This window comes from Pygocentrus nattereri, chromosome 13 (genome assembly GCF_015220715.1).
Source record: "Pygocentrus nattereri isolate fPygNat1 chromosome 13, fPygNat1.pri, whole genome shotgun sequence".
NCBI classification, from domain to species: Eukaryota; Metazoa; Chordata; class Actinopteri; order Characiformes; family Serrasalmidae; genus Pygocentrus; species Pygocentrus nattereri.
Window position 1 is genome coordinate 23,646,084 of NC_051223.1, and position 22,801 is coordinate 23,668,884.

The following is a 22,801-nucleotide window of genomic DNA, read 5'->3' on the forward strand; positions in this document are numbered from 1 at the left end:
CGGTTCTTAAAACTACTGAAACAGAGCAGTAATAGACTATGTAACACCTATCAGACTTTATTTTTGATTTACAAACTGCAGTTAAGCCCCCTTCATGGTATTTTAACGTTTAAACTCTTACTGATGAGAAATTACTGAGTTGTCAGAGCTGCTTGTCTTATCTCCGTTAAATTCTCCTGAAAAGAATTGGACTTGTCTTCCAGTGGCCAGTTAGCTACTCCATCACACTACAGACAGATAACTCCATCATGGTGCCTGGTGTAGTTAATGATGCACAGGCAGATAAGCCACTATTGGATCTTGTTGTTCACAATGCTAGGTTGCTCTTCAAATCCTGCTTCTGATTTTTTTAAAATGAATCATATATTTGGAACAATTTTGCAATTGAAAACATAATCAGTGAGAAAATTAGACCCGTTCAGAGCAATCATTGACTACAGACATTTTCCACTTAAAGTCAAGACCCTCCAAGTCTTGCAAGGCTATAAATGGCCTCATAAAAAGAATACACATGAATACAAGATCACATCTGGCCCTTCAAGACGAAGATACTGCCTGTTTTGCTCAGAAAAAATGTATTAAATTCTTACTAACATTGACATTAATCTACAAAATATTACATACACAATAAATAAAATTGGTTGGTACCAGTACCTCATTTTGTGTTCTTTGTGAAATGGCTTTGGAGTGCACAGTGTAAAGTCTAATTTGATTTGACTCTCTTTGATTAATCCAATGTAGTATATTGTCACTATGAGAACAAACCCATCTCCATTTTGTTGGTTTTCATTTTTGGACTTTTTTTTTTTAAACCCTTTAAAAAAAATTTTTCTTCTCCTGAAAAGTGCCCTATTTTGGAGATGCAACATTCTTGTCCAACAGTGATAGCATACTGTTTATGAAATATAATGTATAAGAGAAATAGACACATTTGCATTCCTTTGTCCTTAACTGTTTCTACAATAGGATGGACTGACTACTGCAAGACACAATAACTCTAAAAAGCCTTCTTTTGGGAGCTGCTTCTTCATGGCCCTAAAATCAATGGTTGCCTGCACAGACAGATTCTATGGTTTCTCCTTCTTCTTCTCTTCAGTGGTGCATGTTTATCCTATTTATATAATAGTGTAGTTCCCAAATATTTATGCTCTCTCTATGCTGAAATTACTATGCATTCAGATATATTCTGTGCATTCAGAGAGCTGTTAGTATTATATTTTTAACTATAGGACTTGAAGTCTGAGGGCATTGTGCATATTTTGTTCAGGTCTTTTGAGGTACAAGCTAATTTTAAAAGTAGCCTTTATTTCAAACTTGGTGGGTGGCTTAGGCTCTTCTTAATTAGAAAGGCATTTGTTTCCAAGTGCTCATTGGCAACCCACTAAAGTGTGGCCTCACTCTTACTAGGGGCCTATGGCATGGCAACCTGGGGGTTGTTAATTTGCTGCCATGTTATGAGCCAAGGCCAACTGCTGGGGCTGTCACCTTGGAAGGACAAAAAGAGAGGCGATAAACAGTGGTGGGGTTTATTCAGACAGCCGTAGCCTTAACCTCTCAACTGTGAAGACTTTTATACTTGATAATTGGAAAAACTTGCCGTTTCTTTTATTATTATACAAATGCCATTTGGGTCTGTGTCTTGGTTTGTTGCTTTAGACACATTATTTCGAATGATTTCTACTGATCTGTCTAATTAATATAACTGTTCCTGTTGGCACAGATGAAGTATTGCTTAAAAAAGAATGGATTAAAGCTGTGGTTGTCTGCAAGAAAGTCCATGTATCTGTTCATCTACTATACTGGTCTCCTGTGTCTGGCAGACAAAACAGATGATGTATTGCCTCTATATGGCATGAGACCCTATCTGAGCACTGTTGATATAGTACATGGTAAGATTTGATACAGCAAACACATTTTGAATAGATTCACATTACACATCTATCACCAAGACCAACCGATTGATTTAGACCGTTATTTTATTCTGTGATTTGTGTCATGTGTCTTGATTGTGCAACAGACACTTTAATTCGGTTCACAAATATGTGTATATACACTTCTATTTTTAGCAAGGAAAGTCTTTCTACTGTCACTGTGTTATGAAAGGTACTGTGTTGGGTAACTCTTTACAATACTGTTTCATAGTTAATAAATAACTACTTTTAATTACTAAGGACTATAAGTTAACTACTCAGTAGGTAATAATGAACTAATAATTAGGGTAGTTCACTATTAACTAAACAATATCTACTGAGTCTCATAGACAATAACTTAGTAATTATAGTTTCTTAGAATACTCATAAATTACAGATCAATTCAACATTAATTGCTCAGTAGCTGAGTCTGACAAGGTTCCTGCTGAACTATTAACTGATGTAGTGTATTCCAACAGTAGTGAAATACACTACACAGTGTGCAGTCTCCACAACATAATGGATTATACCCTCCATTTCTATTCACAGAAACAGGTATGCTCAAATAAGGCTGGGAAATCACTCCACACTGTACAGACTGGTGTCCCTCATGTGTTTGTGTTTACTAGAAACCTTAAAATACTAATGCACATCTTCATATATGGCAATGTGAACCAATTTATACATCAGCCTACAAATGGGACAACTGCTAAAACACTTCAGTATTCAGTAAGCCTGTCGGCTTACCTCTCATCTTTGGAAAAGAAAACATCATTGTTTTCTGCAGGAGCATGTGTACCAGTGTTTTTTCTTTAATGTTCTCTTGAGGGCAGGGTCAGTTGAAGAGAGGGCTTACAGAAATATCTGAATGTGTCCTGCCTTCAAATTGACATGGTTCTACATATTACCAAGTGATTATGTAATTACTGTCTGTTAGATAACAATTGAGATGTTGCTGTTCTTCGTTAGGAGCTAATGATGATCAGGAACAATATAAAATGAAACAATGGTAACTCTTTATTAATGAACTAAGAGTTAATGATGATCTGGATCAGTATTATAAAGTGAAACACATGGTAACTCATTATTAATGAGCTAGGAGTTACTGATGAACTGGAACCGTATTATAAAGTGAAACACATGGCAACTCATTACTAATGAAATAGGAGTTAATGATGATCTGGATCAGTATTATAAAGCGAAACACATGGTAACTCATTACTAATTAACTAGGAGTTAATGATGATCAAGAACAGTATTATAAAGTGAAACACATGGTAACTCACTAATAATGAACTAGGAGTTACGCATGATCAGGAATTGTATTATCAACTGAATTACATTAGGAATAAAAACCCCTAGAGAAATGATGTACTGTAGTACAAAAATTATTAATAAAGAAAAATATATTTTTTTAAAAGAGTAAATAAGTTGTTTATTGAGTCCTTTTTTATTTGTGAACAGTCCAAATCTGATATGCCTGGCATAGTTAGCTATATCACTGAAAATAATACACCCAAACAAAATTAAATCAAAATCTGTCATTACTACTGAAGGAGAAATCTGAGAGCTGAGACCAATCACAGTATATTCTGCTAGTACATTAGTTACACATATTTCTGCTTCATATCTGAGGCACAAAGTTTTACTGCCTATTAGCTTAGGTCATATTAGCTAAATTAACTAGCTAGCTTGCATATACTCATATCAGAACAGCAAGCAAGATTAATAAACACATTATATCATGTTGTTTCAGAATTATAAGCACATGTTAGTGCTTTATTAAATCTAAAGCTGCTGCAGATGTTCTGTTATGAATGCATGCTAGCTAGCTAGTTAACTTAGAAGTCAATTTGAAGGCAGACCACATACATATTCAGATATTTCTGTGAGCCCTCTCTTCAACTGACCCTGCCCTCAAGAGGACGTTAAAGGAGAACTACTGTTCAGAAGGAACACTGGCACACATGCTCCTGCAGAAAAGAACAGTGTTTTCTTTTCCAAAGATGCGAGGAAAGCAGACTGGTCTACTGAATACTGAAATATTTTAACAATTGCCCCAGTTGTAGGCAGATGTGCAAATTGGTTCACACTGCCAAATATGAAGATTAGCATTTTAAGGTTTCTGATCAGAACAAACACATGAGGGGCACCAGTCAGTACAATGTGGTGTGATGTCCCAGCCTTCTCTGAGCGTACCTGTTTCTGTGAATAGAAATGGAGGGTATAATCCAATATATTGTAGAAACTGCACACTGTGTAGTGTATTTCACTACTGTTAGAAGTGCTGGAATACATTACATCAGTTAATAGTTCAGCAGGAACCTTGTCAGACTCAGCTACTGAGCAATTAATGTTGAATTGATCTGTAATTTATGAGTAGTTATTCTAAGAAACCATACTTACTAAGTTATTCTCTATGAGACTCAGTAGTTATTGTTTAGTTAATAGTGAACTACCCTAATCAGTTCATTATTACTTACTGAGTAGTTAACTAATAGTCCTTGGTAGTTAAGAGTAGGTACTAAAGCATTAATGCAGAACTTCTTTTTTGTTCCTGCTTAGTTCCTAATTAGTTATTTATTAACTACAAAATAGTACTGTAATGTGTTATTGTGTATTGTTGTTTTGAATGCTCTAGACTTCTGTAGAAAGTATTAGATCTTGGACTTCTGGTCTTCAACAGATATCAGAGTTATATAGGGCTGTTGTTCTGTTGGCTAAAGCACAATGATGTGGCTGTCGTAACAGAAAACACAATACAATGGATGGCCTTAAAGTATTTACATAGCATATATATAGACTATTGTACGAAATTAGTTAAAAGTGTTATCTCACAGTAAAACATAAAACAGTTATATAAATATAACTCTTTCTGTTAAATATGTATACAATTAAATACATACAGGTACGTATTCAGACCTTAGATATTGTCAAAGACTATGTTATGATGTAATTAAAGCCAAGGCATTAAATAATAAAAATGAATATGCTAAATACATACAAAACCATCATTTATAGGGAACTCTCTATTGGGCAGTGGCTGTCTCAAACCATTACCCCTATGTTACAACTTGAAGGTAATAATGATTTTTTACATATGTGTATATGTTTTTAAACATTTTAAACATTTAAACATGGAAACACAATGGTTACCACACATTACTGTACTAAATAGTGTGTCCAAAAAGCACATCACCATTCACATGTGCATTAATTAAGAGACTTTACAATATAATAGTATGCAGTTTTGGATGCAGTAAAAGAGTTTTAGTCCAAATAAGGGGCCATATTTTAACCACACTTCAGCATTTTAGTGCAGGAATTGTGACTGCATCCCAGTCCCTCATGGCCATGTGATAAGCAGTTAGATCCTAATATTTTGAAGGAAATGTGTCCCAAAGTTTGAAAGTCAGTGGATAACTTTAGGAATTGTCACTATTAAATAATTAAGTAAAAAAAGGAGATTCAAAATATGTTTGTGTTTGCTAGTCATGTACAGGCTAGTGGTTTTAAGTTATGCTTAAAATTAACTAAAAATCACTACCAAATTAGTCACTACCAAAAGTATAGGTAAAGTTTATAATATATTAGTCCATAATGTATAAAAAAGTATAGAGTCGCACAAAGCAAATGGAATTTAGGCTAAAGTCCTAAATGTGTTTTTTTAACTCTGACTCAATTCAGTCGCATGATCCGTGTATGTTCTGTGCAAAAGTCTTAGGCACCTGAGAAAATGATTTTTAAAAAGCTATTTAGCTCGGGTTTTCAAATACTGTAAAAACAAAAACAGATTAACTGAGATTCAAATGGATCTATGCATAAATACATTCAGTTTCTGTGACTTCTTTCCAGCAAGATCTATGAGTGTGTGCTGATGAGGTAGAGTTAGTAGGTGAGAACACTGGAAATACAGAGAATGGAAACCAAAGAAGAAACATCGTCTGAAGCCCTCCGGAGTGCCATTAATGCTCTATCATCAGTTGCAGCAGGAGTGGAAAGTATAGCTGGATAAAAGAAAAACAGCAACTCTGAAGGTTTTTTTACTCTTCTCCCTATTGTGTTATTATTCGGTTAATATCAGACTCAATCCAAAGTGGGATAAAAGTGTTTTAATAGATTAAATGTTAACAAGGAGGTTGTGTTCTGCTTTAGTTTTGGTAGAATGTCTCTCTGTTCAAATTAGACCAAAAGTGTTAGTGTAGGTGAATTATATTGTGGTATTTATATATTCATTAATATTGAATAATCCTCTAGTGTCCACAGGGCTATAGTTTTTTTATTCGTGCAGGATATGTTGATTTTAATTAAACCGATGATCATGGAAGGAATATAATGTGAATGAGCTGGGAAACAATTTGTTAGACTAGATCCAATTAGCTACAACAGATATATCTGTAATTAAACATAAGACAAGATGTGCATTATCAGCAAATGACCGAATATGTCCAATGGAAGTAAGATATTAATGTACTGCCTGTAAGAATTCTTTGAACAGTATGCCAGCATTCTCCCTGAAGCTGTGAGTATCGTATCTTATATTTACTTTATGGGTACAAAGCCTGTAACAAGCCTGCAAGATGCTATAAAGGCTGTTAGTTTTGTCAGTGTTGATTACAAACCTTAGTTCTGGCCACAAGGACCTCTTTATATATCCTTTGGCAAAATATATCAACAGATAATTTCTCTGTATTAGCACATTATAATTAGGAAATTTTGATTTTTTAGGTCTTTTGTAATGTGTATTGTCTAATTAATGTTATGCAAAAATGCCTTGTAATGTAGTTCACAACTGAAGAACCCTGCAAACACTGCAGAATTTCAATATAGAGTCTTCAAAGGTGTGAACTACATAACACTTCTAATGTCATACATCTTCATTAATAGGTAGGCCTACTTCAATAATGAAATAATAGTCTGTGTCATTTGTTAGATTAGTAATTAGTCATTGCTAAATCTTTGTACTGTCACTGTGCTCTTTTCTGCCTCTTACTTTCTCCACTTTACCTGACACTCTAAAGCCCTTGGCTGAAGGTGAGCAGGAGCATATGGGACAATTTACAACATCTGAGCTAATGGATTTCAGGAGACGATGGGAAGAGAGTGGAGGATACCTTGTAAGAGAAAATACTTTCATCATTTGTGTTTGGTTTGTGTGTGTATGTGCTAAATGTACTGCTCCATTGAATCTACAGTGATTCATTTTTTTTTTCTTTAAACCCCACTTTTTTTTTCTTCAAAATAAACACAGTAATGTTGTCATTACTTTTCACAAAGCTTAAAAGATGTTTAGGGACTGAAGACAGCAAGAGATGAATTACTTCAGGTGTAAATTTGTTGCATTCTTCCTGCAAAAAGTTTTAGTGTGGCACAAATTGTGTTTTAAAAAGTGTCACACATTCTTTATTGGGGGCAGTCCAGCAAGCACCCACAGCTTCTTCTTCCTCAGCCGTGTCTGTTTAATGTGTGTGGTATGTGCTGTTGCATTGTCTTGTTGAAATATGTATTGTGTCCAAGGATATCATCTTAAAATCGGTATATGCTCCTACAAAATCTATGTACTTTTTGCCATTGCAATCACAGAAGTGTAAGCCAAAACACTGACACAACACCATACCATGAAAGACCCTGCCATTTGGTTTAGTTGCTGGTAACAGTCTGCATGGTCCTTATCATCTTTGGTCCAGAGCACACGGTGTCCATTTCTTCCCAATAATACTTGAAATACTAAATTGTCAGAGCACAACTATCCCAAATGCCTCTGAGTCCAGAGACATTGCCAGCTGACATCCTGACTTCCTTTTGGCAAAGTTTTAACTGGAATTTGTGATGTAACTACATATTATAATGCTTGACAAAATGTTACCAAAATCATCCTGAGCCCATGTGGTTATCACTTAGAGATGAATAAGGGATATCTTAACGCACTGAACTTCCTCCAGATTCCTTCTTATGCACCATCCACTCTCAGAAAAAAAAGGAATGAAACTATCACTGGGGTGGTACTCTCAGGGGTACATCTCAGTACGTTTAGTCAGGGAACACAATTGCACAATAATTCATCAAAATTATATTCTAAGATATATTGACTTCACACACTTGACACATCTCCAGCCTTTTTATATTATTATTCTGTTTACAAGATGTTGAAAAGGTACAAATACCTACTATTCACCTGGGGGAAAAAAACTTATTTGAGGTGCACAATTGGACCTTAAAACCACTGTTATACCTTTGATTGTACATTTAAATTGTTTGTACCTTGATGAAAGAAAAATGTACCTGGACAGTACCTAACAGTGTAGAGGGTCAAATTTGTAATTCATTTACCTGGTGCTTTTGTACTTCAGGTTAATCTTCTACTTGAGTTATCAGTTTACAGAAATAGCAAAATGTTTAGTTGAGTATGGGTTTACACTACTTTTCTAGCCTTTGGGTTATGTTGGTTCAGTATACTTTAAAATCCAAAGTTTACTCAAAATGTAAAAATTCTACTTCGGCAGTACTTTTAGCATTTGCATGTGTGTGAGAGAAAAACGTGCATGTGCATGCTTGTATATGTGATGATGTAGGTGTTGATTTTATGGTGCGTACCAGCAGTGAACCCATATGGCTTAGGTGGTAAATCACTTTTCATTGTCACTTACAAGCTGGATCAAGAGAGGAGATGATGTAGAATATAATGAACAGTAACTGTGGTCTGACAGCAGTGTCTCATTAGGATGTTTTTGCTATCATCAGGAAAGGATCCGTAGCCTTAGGCTATTCTAGAGGGAACAGCTGTGAACAAATTGTTCAACTGGTTATGAATCTTGAAATGAACCTACAAATTATTAATGTTTTGAAATTCCCATTGTTGCATGGTATCTTCTTCACTGCATACAAAACCAGTGGACACAAACTCCCTTGACTTTTAAATGCAGATCATTTGTCTCTCATTGCTACCTGTGGCGTTTGATATATTGCTGCTTATTTCATTCTGTGACCAATTGCCAGCCTCCCTAGATGCTTTTATATGCATGTACTGAATAATTTATCAACTCACAAAACGTCTCAACAACATCAGAAACACAGAGGGTATGATATTGGGCTTATAGGACTAAAGATGGAAGATGAAATGTATTTCTTACTGCAGCAGGCATCTGTTTTGAAGATGCAGCCCTGGTGAAATTAAATGAGAAAAGTGCAATTATTCTGCAGTAAATAAAATTATCATTGAATGGTTGTGCTGGGGATGATTAAATCATTGTTATTGTGCCATCATCTGTAAGGCAGCAATAATGAAGCAAGGTCCATAATGGGAAAATCAAAGTTTCTCGATGTTTGGCTTCTCAAATGCTCTTCACTCGCCGCCTGAAATGCTCTTCACTTGGTCCTTATCTGGAGATAACAAAAGCCTCACAGCATAATTACCTCAGTTTGGGTCACCTTGAGCTTTGGAGGAACATGCTGTGGTGGACACATTCAACATAATGTGATCCAGTAATGGACACTTTTTGGTAACATTCCCCACACTTTGCATAATCACTATACAGATTGGACTTAAAGAGAGATTCAGGACATCCTCTCGAGCACAGACACTCACACTGAAAGCTCTTTTTCTGAACCAAACTGAACTGTCTTGTGAAGTGTAGGTTCTGTGTGGATGGCCTTCCTCTCTTTTTGTTCTACTTTCCTTTTTCTACCCCTTATTATCTTTCTCCTCTTTCCTTTTTCTTAACCTTCTTATCGGTTTCCTCTGCTCTGCAAAAGCTATTTTATTTCAAGGCACTGGCTGGTAGGCTCGTGGGGATGTGGAGGTCAATGCACAGTTCAACATACTTATGTGGCCAGCGATCCAGATCCTCAGATAGAGTGCTGGCCATTGTCAAGTTTTTTTTGCAGATGCATACTACATGTTAGTATTTTTCCAAGTAATACGTATCAGAGTAATACGTATAAAAAATTAATTTAACTGTAGTTAGAAATCTAAATGTACTAAATGACCCCAGAAAGTGTAAAACAAAAAAACAATGGAAACACACATACTTGACCATGGGTACATTGGTATTGACCAATGCTTGTAATGAAATATTGTTTTTCATAAAACAATACTGTTCACCTCTTGCTTAGAACCTTTTTATGCACAACCCACACATTGAAATAAAGGATGCTTATTTTTATCACATTTAATCATTTAGAATAATAGGCAGTCTCACATAAAATTAGTTTTAAACACAATATCTAAAATATACTGTGGTACTGAATATAGAAGGCAGTTTTCAGATTACTTTCTTAGTTACCCCCTTTAAAAAAGACACCAATTCCATGGGACCTATTGAGAGGCCTTTGTGATTTATTAAAGTGTTGGAGGTACTTGGCAATACTAATAATAGAATACCATTCAATTTGCTCTTATTCAAAATCCCACTTACAGAGAGAAAGAGAAAGAGATAGAGAGGGAGAGAGAGAGAGAACACCTGAAAAGCCCAAAGCCATCAAGCCTTGCACTTAAAAAAATGACAAAGTGTCTTAAGTGTTTACAAAATTCATTATTATAGAGGATTACATGAAGCAATACCAAATTTACCTAAAATAACAGGAACAACATTTTATATATTTTTATCTACCTGAACCCCACCACCTCTTGAATCAATCCATTCTGAACCACTCCATCATTCTTTTGATTCATTGACAGAAGAATAAATATTATGACTCAACCCAAGAGAAAATATTATCTACTCATGTGCCATGAATTTGCTGACATATCCTCCTCAACCACCTGCAATCTTGGCATTATTGCACTTACATGAATAAAAGAAAGCGCAAAGTGAGTTTCTAGGTTTTTGTGTTTTCTTTTTGCAAGAATGAAAGGCAGAGTCTTTTAACTGGTTGCTAGGAGTTCAACGACAGAGCTTGGCACTGCAGACAGCTGTGTGGAAATGGCACACGAAAGTGAGGTCTCAAACCTCTGACTCCAGGCTGGAGATCCTGCCCCATGTCAGAGGTACACCTGGGCTGCTGACCCTGTGAACCACCCTGCTGGCTGGAACAGGCAGCAGATGGTCATCCTGTAGATGTCCAGGAGCTCTGTACGCCCCATATACACTGTCACTGGGGGGTGCCATGCAGGGGAAGATGTTACAGAGCTCGGCTGGTCCATATGGCAGTGTACTCTGGTAAACTGGCAGGTCAGGGTAGGAGTATTGTCTGTGCACTAGGCTGGTGGCCCTCCTCACAGCTGCGGCATTGTGAAGAACTGCCTCTCTGTAAGAGGGCAGCCTGGTGGACTGGGTGTGCCTCAGCTTCTGACCCTTTCTCGGATGACGGCGGAATGGGTGAAGGTAACTGTGGTCCACAGGCAAGGGGTAACACAGGTTATTCCTTACTCTTCCACATACTTCCATGCAAGGGAACAGGTCTGGTATGTCAGGTCGGGACGATGCTGGAGGAAGGGGCCTGTCACCTGGAAACTGAACCCTGTCAGGGCCCCAGGTAGCTTTGAGGAACGATGGCCTGCGATGGAGCTTCCTCTTCCCTATTAGAGGCACATCATCCAGCACTGGATCCACATATGTTTTAATGCAAGAATTGCAGGTAGGATCTTCTGGTCTATAAGGGCTTTCCACAGATGCAGCGGGAATATTGTCATGTGCAAAGTGGCCTGCTCTGAGTTCTGCAAGACAAACTGTCTGGTCTTTGTAATCATGTAACCCTCTAAGATCCATGGATTCTACTAGCGCACTACGGGATCTCTTTTTCCTTTTCTGAAGGCCATCAGAGGTGCGGCAAGGTTCTTGATGCTCAGCATAGATATCTGGCATCTGTAGATCTCTATAGGGTACAAATAGGGATGCTGACTTTTGGGAATGGGGGTCATGCATGGCTAAATGAGGAGTGCTGATACTAGATACTGGGAGCATCCCATTATACAGGCCACCAGACCGGGAAGGGAGGGTGTAGCGTAGTGGAGTGGGCCGTGTTAACAGTCTGTTATTGGGTACATGGGGTGGGCTTGCAGCGTTGGTGTAATGCTGTGTGAAAGGGGGTGTTAAGGAGCGTGGCACATGGGATGAGTGGTTTTCTGTGATGTTAGTAATGTAGGAGAGGTGAGCAGGCACCACCGTCTCAGTGGTGGCCACTTGCGGTATGCGTGCTGGCAGAGTCCCCCCTTGCCGACTCCAGTTCTCAATGGTTTTTGTGGCATTGTCTAGAGAACTTTCTACCTTTGCTGAGGAGACAATGTCTTTGGCAGTCTGAAGCATTTTCAGCATGTTGGCCTGGGCATAGTTGGTAGTGATATCAGGGTTCTGCATGTTGCCAGATCTTCCTACATCCTCAACACCATTAAAGCAACTGTATATGCCCTGAGAAAGAAAGAGACTTGGTATCATACCAACATCATATCATATCATCATCAGGCTTTCTTTTAAATGATCTGAAAATAATAGCTGCCCTTTATAACGTAAGAACATTTTTTGGCAAATGGACAAATATAAATGGCCCCTACCTGTTTGAAATATAATCATGTAATATTAACATTGAGAATGTTTTTCGCCCTCTCCTGTCTTCCATTTTTTGATAGAACAGTGACCATATGCTTTATAATGATCTTATATTTAATAATTACATATTATACTTAATGTAACTGAAAGAAATAGTGTCACTGTACAAGTTTTGTGGCTGTGATGTCAAAATTGTATGTTCAAGCTCTATGAGTGTCACGATTGGCCCCTCCCCATCCTGTCCATGTGCTCGTGTTGTTTACTTCCTAGTCCTGTCCATGTGCTTCTGTTTGGGTTTTCAGTCCTGCCTTCTTGTTTCATGGCTCCACCCCAATTGTCTCCACCTGTGTCTCCACCTGTCCCTCATTATCCTGGTTTGTATTTAAACCCTGTGTTTGCCCCATGTGTTTGCAGGTCTTTGTTTGAGATGTTTGTTTGATGTTGGATGCATGTATTGGATGTGTTGTTTGATATGTACTGTTTGAATTATTTTGTTTGGTGTTTCTTCCGGCCTCCATTGTTTGTTAGATCCCGTTTCATTTTGGCACTATGTCTGTCCCTCCCTCCTGTTTTATGTATTGGCTTTTTTATGTATAATCTCGCTTGTCTCCGCACATGCGTCTGCCTCAACATCGCTCTCCATCGTTACAATGAGTTAAAGATTAAATGCTTTTTCACTGAGAATTATTGGACATCCAGGTTTAGACCAAGATATGAGCAATGGTGGAATCCAATATTTCCCAGCTTTATGTGGGCCACTAAAATCATCTACCCAATTAAAACCCCAGTTCAGACTGTCACAAGATATACACCCATGTTAAATAATATGACCGTACAACGACCCTGTCCCAAAAAAGTGCGAAAGAAATATCCGTACAGAAAAGGTGACATTATTTTTGCTTTCATGGTGACATATTTCTTCCAATTCATCTTGTTGTCTGTAACCCAGTGAGCTTAAGCATGCATCAGTCACAGTTTTGACTTCACGGTCTCACTATTTGTGGAGGGAACTGTATATCAAAAGCAAAGGCTAATACTGAGGTAAAACATAATTATCTGAAAGATTGAATGATGCAGTACACCTCTATAATGAGTAATTAGTAAAATATGTTTTAGCTATCAGCCTGGACAGCCTGAGGTCCTCTGGCCATTAATTATGTGTACTTTGATAAGAAAATAATTTACTCCATGAATTATTTCATATTCAATTACTACATAGTCCATTATTTAAATCTGGGCATGAAAGCACTAATTATTTCAACATTAGACTTATTTTTTATTTTGTTAACATGGCCACAAGTAAAATAAGTAATGTGCTGCAGTGTGGTATGGTGCTAACATACCCTGCTTATGGCCAAGAGGAAGTCCAAGCGCTCAGATTTGTGTACATAATGTCTGAATTTCCAGTATAACAGATGTTCCCAGGCAAAGACAAGCAGACTTAGGCCCATCGCCACCAGCAACATGTAGAAGACGCCCGCCATGTTGTCTATGTCCAACTTGGAACTCATCACCTCATTCTTCTCATTCTGGCATATACCAGACAGCCACACAGTCTCCAGTCTCTGTGTGTCCCCTTCAAGAGCAGAAACAAAAGCAGAGAGTCAGTAAGCAGTGCCATTATGTCCAGCTGTCCAGATTTTCTTTCTCCTGAATTTTGTTCTTGTTTGACATCTATAATATCCAAAACCTATTTCTTTCAAGTACTTTTTATTTGTACTTTTCTTCATATTTACAATGTACATCCTTAAAAATAAAGGGTCCTAAATGATCTTTGACTTACAGATACATAATTATAGGAAGAACTGTAATTAGCCCATGTACGTTAACATTATTTGGATTTTTCATATTTATTAAAAAAGGCTTTTCACACTCACACATCTCAGTTGACTGCACTTTAAATAATAATTTACTGAAAGGTTCTTTAGGAAACCAAAGGTAATTCTTCTGTAGCTCCAAAGAACCCTGTTTAGCACCTTTATTTTTATTGTTTGTATTAAAAAAATTTAACTCAAAGTCAAAGAACCCATACTGTGTAATATAGTATGAGGTTTGTGGCTTTCATGCTCTGCTAAAACGACACTTTTGACAGGACATTGCATTCAATTTCACACTTCATGAGCTCTATGAATTCTCAGGTCTTTGGATGCGTGTGGTGGCCTAGTTTTGGAGACACTGAGAGAGAGGATAGTTATGGTCTACATGCTGTGATGGAGGATATTAATTGTGGACCAGGTCTGATCCCCTGATGGCGATTCACCGTCTCCCAGGAACTGGAGAAGGGCCAGGTCTATGGGGCGCTTCCAGCGGGAGTCCTTCTGTAGAGCTATGCCATAGCCTGTAGTTGCAAACACCTTCCCACTGCCAATGGTCACCAGCTTGCAGCCCTCGTCCTTGCCAGCCATGTAATTAAGCACTGCAGCATCATATATGAAGGCATCCAGTTTCCTGCAGCAAGGACAGTGACATGGCAGTTGCTGATAAGCCCAAGCTAATGGTTTAATAATTACAAATCATTTTGTCAAACAAATAACTGCAGTCCTTTTAATTTATCTAGCTCAAGATTGTTGATGCCATTATTAATTACCAGCTGCCTTTGATTTTCCTACAGTGAAGTTTGGAAACAACCTCAGAGTCTGATATTGATGCCATCCCAGCCCCCCACACCCAAATAATATCGGGGTTGGTGAAAATCCAAAAAAAGCCCACTAATAAGTGAATCTATGCTTATATGCCAGTATGTATAGGATCTAAACCCACTGCTAAACCCACTGCACAGCCATACAAAACTGTTCAATTTTAACACAACGAACCACCATGGTTAAAATAATTGAAAAATGTCCCCTAATAGACAATATTTGTATTCTGCTGTTTGCCAGAATTGACAAATGACAATCTTACCACTGAGCAATGCACTTTTAGTAAAACTTTTGGACTCTGTTTGATTTTTAACAATGTGATGTTACATTATGGTCAGACATTATGCCCTATTTTACTGGTTAAAGGTATTTTAGTTCCAGTCACAAAATTTTCATATGGGTCATGTCCTACAATACACACCCTGTTTTGAGGCTGTTGAGTGCCTCCTCCACTCCTTTCTGGTTGTATTTCATCATGTGGGTGTGCATGTCAGGGTAATTGCTGCGAATGTTTCTCTCAGTGCTGCCGTTTGGGACTGTGCCGAAGCGAAAAGGCGGGTAATGCTCCTGTGGCTTTTGGAACTGTTGGAAAAGACAAAAAAAGAACTTTGATCAGCATGTAGTTAGATGTATAACCGCAGGCATCACCATTTATGTTTTTCATATGTTTGATCCACATAAGAGTAGAGCTAACCTTACCAATAGAGTGCAAATTGACAAACTGTAAAAACAATGACTTAATGGCAGGGACATATCTCTTACAGTCCGGCCAGAAAACAAATTCCCCCAGCTCTGGTCTAACCTTGTGATGCCAGTGAAGGAAATGAGCCTTAATGTACCATTCAAACAACTTGTAGTCAGCTTTGTATTTTCTTTTACACCTCATTGAGAAATGGTGTTGGATAGCTAGCAGATAATCCTTCATATTTTCCACAGTACAATATATCTCATAGCCGTAAAGGTAAAGGGATATATTTCTATTCCGTGAGTGTCTAAAGTGGACAGTTTGGTCATTTCCCTCCAAAGCCTCTCTAATCCTGGTGAGGAGTGTGGGATCAGTGGGTTTTCAGTGTATTGGGTTTAAGAATAGATTTTGACATTCAATCTTGGTTCATGTAAAATATGCATACACTAATACATCTATGTATCACTGCTGCCAAATCTATTAATCCTCCTCCCAGAGCTTATTCTGTTTTGTATCTTTGAGCGATGAATCTGTTGTCTTCATTACTTGGAGGCCCCTCTCTTTTCTTCTTGCATAATTTTATGGTGTTTCGTTACTTACAAAGCTTTTCCCTGTTTGGATTTTCTTAAAGATTTTTTTAAAACACCACTGGTGCTAAAGCACATCTTGAGAGGCATTATCCAAATGTGGTGATGTGGGTGGTTGTGATTTGAATAGATTGTGGAAACCATGCATGATGTATCAAAGTAATCACCCTAACCAGAATTCAAAAAGGCACAATAAACTTTAGAGAGCATCCTAAGCTATGGAATCTTGACTCTTCAGTAAATTAATGCTTTGCTTACCTTTTTGTCACTGAGTCCAGAGACTGTGTCAATATACTGCTCTTGGATCATGAAGGCAGCTAAATTAGCAGTATAGCTGGCTAGGAAGATGACAGCAAAGAAGGCCCACACCAAGACCATAATCTTGCTTGTGGTGCCTTTAGGATTTTCTATAGGGACAGAGTTATTGAAGACAATCCCCCACAGGAGCCACACTGACTTCCCTATAGTGAAGGTAGGTCCCCCAGGGGCTGTAAGACAGATGAGGAAAGGTTTGGTTAATTTTTCTTAAACACTCACCAAGCACTTTATTAGTAACAGTATACTAATGCTGGGTAGGGCCTCCTTTTATTCTCAAAATGGTCTTGGTGATTATTATTCATGACATGGATTCCACAAGATATTGAGATTCTGGTCAATGTTGCCTTGACTGAAGCAATTGCTGCAGATTTTTTGAGTGCACTTTTATGTTGCAAATCTCCCAGTCTACCACATCCCAAAGGTGTTCTACTGGATTTAGATCGACAACTGGGAAGGCTACTGAAGAACACTGAACTTGTTGTTATGTTCATGAAACCAGTTTGACATAGTAGTTTATCATGCTGTAAGTAGTCTTTAGAAGATGAAGCACATGGTCAGAAGAAGAAGCACATGATCAGGAATGATACTTAAAGAGGCTGTGGCATTCAAGTCATGGTTGATTGATATTAACAGGACAAAAGTATGCCTGGAAAAAGTGTGCCAAGAATTCCCCACACCATTACCCAGAAGTATCCAGAAGTGGAACCTGATGTAGTCTTCTGCTGTTGTAGCCCATCCACCTCAAGGTTGGACATCTTGTGCATTCTGAGATGCTTTTCTGCTCACCACAATTGTAAAGATCTGTCACTGTATACGTTCGGTTAGCTCGAATCAGTCTGGCCATTCTCTCTCAACCTCTCACACCAACAAGGTGTTTCCATCCATAGAACTGCTGCTCTTTCTATGTTTTTTTTTCCTTTACTGCACAATTCTGAGTAAAATCTAGAGACTGTTGTGAGTGAAAATCCCAGGAAATTAACAGTTATAGAAATACTCGAACCAGCCCAGCTGTGCAGGTGTATAAGTGTTCCAATAAAGTGCTCAGTGAGTCTAATAATTGTCCAATAATTCAGTGGAAGAAATGACAGTACAGTAATACTAGTTGAATGTACTTCTTTTATAACTTCTATGGAGTGTAGATGTTAGAATGTAGACCTTGATTATAGATAATTGACTCAACATAAATTTTATCACATTTTAAATGGTAACCAAATGAACCATTTGTTTTAATGATTTATCCAGTGTAGTAACCAAACTTTTCAATTGTTATTTGTCAACTGACCTATCCCTGCTCCACACACAAATGCATTTTAGCATGTATTGCTACACTGTAAGAAAATGGGTACAAACAGCATAAAAGTAACCTCAAAAGTACAACATAGTCCTTAATGTCCAATTGTGTACCATAAATGAGGAATGTGCATATATGTACATTTTAATAACTTCTTTCAGTAGAAAAATAAAGTCATATACATAGTATACAAGACTGTTAATGCAGCTAAAAAAATTTGTACAAAATATCGTACATTGCAATATTGCTCCCTAACTGTAATGTCTGCGTGCAAATGATAGTGACAGATGTCACAACCCTTGGTGGTATCACCCCAGTGACAGTGTTTGCACCCTAAAAGTTTGGATATATTTACATAATGTTGGTAAGAATCCCCAACAAGGTAATGAGAAATCTTAAGGGCACTTTGTTTAGAGTTGCTACATAACATTGAGTTTCCAGTTAATCTAATGTTAAGCTACTGAGCTGAAATATTGTTTTTGGAGTTAATTGAAACTTTTGAAAATGTAGATTGAAAACGTAGGTTGAATGATTAATTCGACATCATGCTCATGTTAGCTTGATTACACACCAAAAACAAATCTGCCCCATCCTCATAGTGTGGCCTTTTATACAATTCATAACTTACTCAAAATGTAGGTATTTTGACAAAAGCTGCACACTGTAATTTTTCTTTATGTCAAATGGGATTTTTGTCAACCTTCTGTAAAGCTTGTCAAACCTGGTAGTTGCTACAGAAGGACATTTACTGGCATGGATAGATCAATTCTGTTTCCACAAACTGTATTTGTTTCTTTGAGTGTAATATGTTGGAACAACCATGCCAAGTGATTCATGTAAGTGAAATTACAATGATAAATAATAACTAAACTCAGAAAAACAGGGGAAAAGAATATGACTCAGGTTACACAGACTTATTAAGCTTTTTTCTCTCTTATTTCTGTTTGTAACACAATCTCTTTTAAAAGAGAAAGGCCTGGACTGACCTTTGGCACTGACGAGGCTGCGGTTGTACCCGACAGGGCTGAAGTACTCAAAGACAAACACTGTGACAGCCACGACAGTCAGACACATCACAAACATCATGACCCACACTGCTGGACTGTAAGGCTCTGCAAGCAGAAAACAATATATGAAAGCACATTTCACAGCCTTCATAAGAATACAATTAATAATCACTGATGAGGAGATCTCAGACATGATGTTTTGCTGCCCCATTAGAGGTAGAATAATGGCCTGATTAATGTTAAGCTTTTTATCTGAAGAAGAAATGGGCCTGGAAAATGAGCAATTTTCTGTTGGACATATTCAGAACCCAATGCTAGTATGAAATTTTAATCCATCTTCAGGCCGATCAAAACTTCTATTAGCAGTAAACTTCAGCAGCAAAAAACGAGTGATTGCCAGAAGGAATAAAGATTGTAAATTAAACTTTCTCACCTAGAAAGGCAGATGGGGAGACAGTGCCATTGCTCCTGGCCACCATGACACTAATCCCAGTCTCCACGAATGGCACTGAAAAGTCAATGATCTCAGAACGCTCTTCATTAATAGTGAGTGAGCCAATGGCCATATCTGCACGCTTGTAGACGACCTAGGGATAATGGGAGGGAATTAGCAAAATGATGAGTTTTATGACAGCATTGTTCATTACTGTGCTGGTTGATTTGCTCATGACTGAGGTTTTCAAAATGACCTACTGTTATTTACAGTCCTGTGAAAAAGTCAAAGATTGCCTTTTATTTCTTTAATTTCCAGTCAAAAAGGCCATTGAGTATAAGCTATTGATTTCCAATGTAAAGAAACAAAAGAAACATCTAAAGGGCATATTTAACAGGAAATTACCCAGAATCCTCAATGACTACATTTGAAATTTCTCAGCATATTCTTCCACACCTACAAAGTTCAGTCTTAGAAGCTGAGTGAATTTTCTGCACCATTCAAGTAATCTTCAATACACTCTGCTTCCTTTCAGACCTGATTCCTGTTCATTTCATTCCTGTTCATTTGATGGTGACAGTTTTGATGGTCTACCAGGTTTGCACCAATGTTAGAAGTCCCATTTTCTCTATACCTTTTCATATTTTAACTGTAGTTTGGGAAGCTAGCCATTTTGACTTAAAATTATTAAATGAATCAAGTGTTGTCTCTGACTTTTGAACAATACTGTATGTCTGGTATGTGACCTAAGTATATTACATAACAGCTAGTAGATACTGGCAACTATTTCCTTAGCATGTATTAATTGCATTAAGCATGTGTCATAAGAAAACAACATGATGTGCAATTTGCTTTGCTTTAGGAGAATCCTCAGACTGTAAGAAGGAAGCATTTGACATGCTGTATAACAATTATGCAATACTGATTTAACCAACTTCATTAAATATTTAATTCCCCGGGTATATAAACATATAACGCTATGAGTCATGAATGTCTGCATTCTTTAAAAAGCATCAACATGGGCGAAGATGCAGGTGACAGGAATGAAGACGCCAGCAGATGCGGAAGACACTTAACTGCCGGATCAAGTGACACTACACACGACAGGAGTTGACCAGATGAATGTTGTCGAGATCACATTTTAAATTCAGTTCACTCTGTGAACACATCAAATCTCACAATAGTTAGATGTTTCCATCAGATTTGTGTTAAAGAAAGAGAGAAGGGTGTGAGTAAGTCCCACTAGAGGTCATTGTCACAGCAATTTTAATTTTAGCATAACATATTCAATGCTAATTCAGTTGAATTCTGATGAAGGGTTTGCCTGTGGTATGCATGCTGGTTGACATGTCTAGCCTTGAATCTCTCATACCTCTCCAATCATCCCATTCCAGATGCCTCGGACCAGCTTTCCATGTTTACCATTTGTGACCAGGTAGAGGTCGTAGGAGAACTTGATGGTGCGTGAGAGTTTCTTCAGGATATCAATGCAGAAGCCTTTGCAGCACAGCTTGGTGTAAGGTTCTGGGTGCCCAAACATGCTGCAAATAGAGACAAGAAACACAGAGACCATACGTTTTACCACTCTGGAAGATACCGTATTACAGCCTGGCCCAAAATCCTCAAGAATCACCACATACTCTCAGAAAGCCACTCTGAAAGATTTAGTGATGACAATCATTAAAATGAGTGTATGGAAAAGACAATTCTAAGCAGGGGACTGAGGATAGCTGACAGCCAGACATTTTATTTATTATTACCGTTTGTGCTGGTTTAAGAGGATTAGCAACTGCCACTGTGCAAAGAGAGTAAGTCTTGGTGAAAACATAAAAGACTACCACATTACCAGCTACTACATTTGAAGTCATCTGGATGCCAATTCTGTTCGATTGGTAATCTAATGTCCTCTTATATCTATTAAAGATAACCTGCCCTAATACCAATGTCCAAAAGTTTGTAGATGCCTGCTCATTCAACATTTGTTCTGAAATCAGTGGTATAGAAGGCTTTACACTAGAGGTTTGAACACTGCTGTGAGGATTTGCTTTCACTCAGACACAAGAGCATCATTGAGGATAACAAATGCCACTCCAGCTCATCTCAAAGGTACTGGAAGGTGCTTCATCCCTCCACAGAATGCAGTTCCATTGGTCTACTTTAGGCACATGTGCAGAGTGTCCTATTCTATTGGCAAAGTTTTTCTAAGGAGATTATAAAAGCTGTGTGTGCTCAACTGAACACCTTTGTCAACACCCTTAAATTAGTTGAATGCACTAATTAGAAGGGGACACATGGACAAATAGTTTATATAACTCTTACTATTTTACTACGATTAATACATGTAGTTCACCTGCTGTATTTCTGTAAGTTACACTCCCACATAGAGACTCTAGCACCTTATCTGGAGGAAAAAAAACAGTCTACAGTACCTGGCTCCCTTTTCTAAACTGACTTAGAGACTAGTCCCCAGCTATAATTGAACTTGCTTTCTTTTGTCTGTAGGCCTTCAGAACAAAAGTTCCTGAAACAAACATCCATACCCAGTGATGGGCCCCATTTAGCCATTATGTGGAGGGAGCACTCAGCAGAGAAACTCAGGGAGAGATGATGATGCATCACCTCTAACCTCCCTCAGACCTCTGCCTAATGAGCTGTGGGGGGAGAGAGGAAGTCAGTGCAGGGTGTGCAGTTCAGGCAGCAGCCACCACAAAGAAAAACAAATGAAATGTTTGGAAAGATGAGAGTCCCTCTGTGCAATCAGCTCAGACAGAACATAAACAAGCTTGTCCCCTGCTCCCCTATCTCACCACCTGCATGCAGTGCTAGAGCTTTTAGGTTAAGTGAGCTGTGAATTGCGGCAGAGTTGTTTAATCAGTCAAGGGCATATGTGCAGCCACACACACACAATGTCCTCATATTGTCTGATGACAGGTCAGCCCGCCATCCTCAGGAACCACTGGCTGCTCTCCAGGGTTCTGAAATCACACCCTCCAGTAAACTTCAGCACCCATGTTCTGGACAGTTACCAAAATGTGGGCAGAGTGTGGTATTCCCCTTTTATGACAGGATCACCCCTTCAGAAGATGCCAGTCACAAAGTTCGTGCCCAAAGAAAAGATTAGGGTGAGCAATATGGTGAAAAATATAACATCATGATACCTGAGGAAATTTTCACAATACATAATACATAACATGATCTGAGGTTTCTGAAAAATTAACTAGCAAACACATTCAAACAAGACTATGATTGCAAATTCTACATTTCCAAAAAGAGCTGTTTAAACATATTAAACATTAATTAATTAAAACAATTAATTTATTAACATAACCCCATAATGAGCTGATATTCAATTAGTCACTTGACTGTTAATATACAGTTTAAGCAGTTATTATACACTGTTTTTCATTATTTACAGATTCTATAATCAATCTCTATATGTTTATTTAT

General features: G+C 37.9%; 1 protein-coding gene across 1 annotated transcript in view; it reads right to left on the bottom strand.

Moving 5' to 3' along the window:
- Nucleotides 1–10,077: 10,077 nt before the first annotated feature.
- The window catches only part of grin2cb (glutamate receptor, ionotropic, N-methyl D-aspartate 2Cb), a 50,139-nt gene continuing 37,415 nt past the window's right edge, over nt 10,078–22,801 (bottom strand). The window contains exons 6-13 of the mRNA XM_017724331.2: nt 20,727–20,895; nt 19,355–19,508; nt 18,901–19,026; nt 16,564–16,793; nt 15,455–15,615; nt 14,655–14,842; nt 13,738–13,970; nt 10,078–12,256 (exon numbers count right to left, since the gene is read on the bottom strand). Of these exons, the coding sequence (XP_017579820.1) occupies nt 10,853–12,256; nt 13,738–13,970; nt 14,655–14,842; nt 15,455–15,615; nt 16,564–16,793; nt 18,901–19,026; nt 19,355–19,508; nt 20,727–20,895 (2,665 nt within the window). The 3' untranslated portion in view covers nt 10,078–10,852. The remainder of the gene's footprint in view (nt 12,257–13,737; nt 13,971–14,654; nt 14,843–15,454; nt 15,616–16,563; nt 16,794–18,900; nt 19,027–19,354; nt 19,509–20,726; nt 20,896–22,801) is intronic.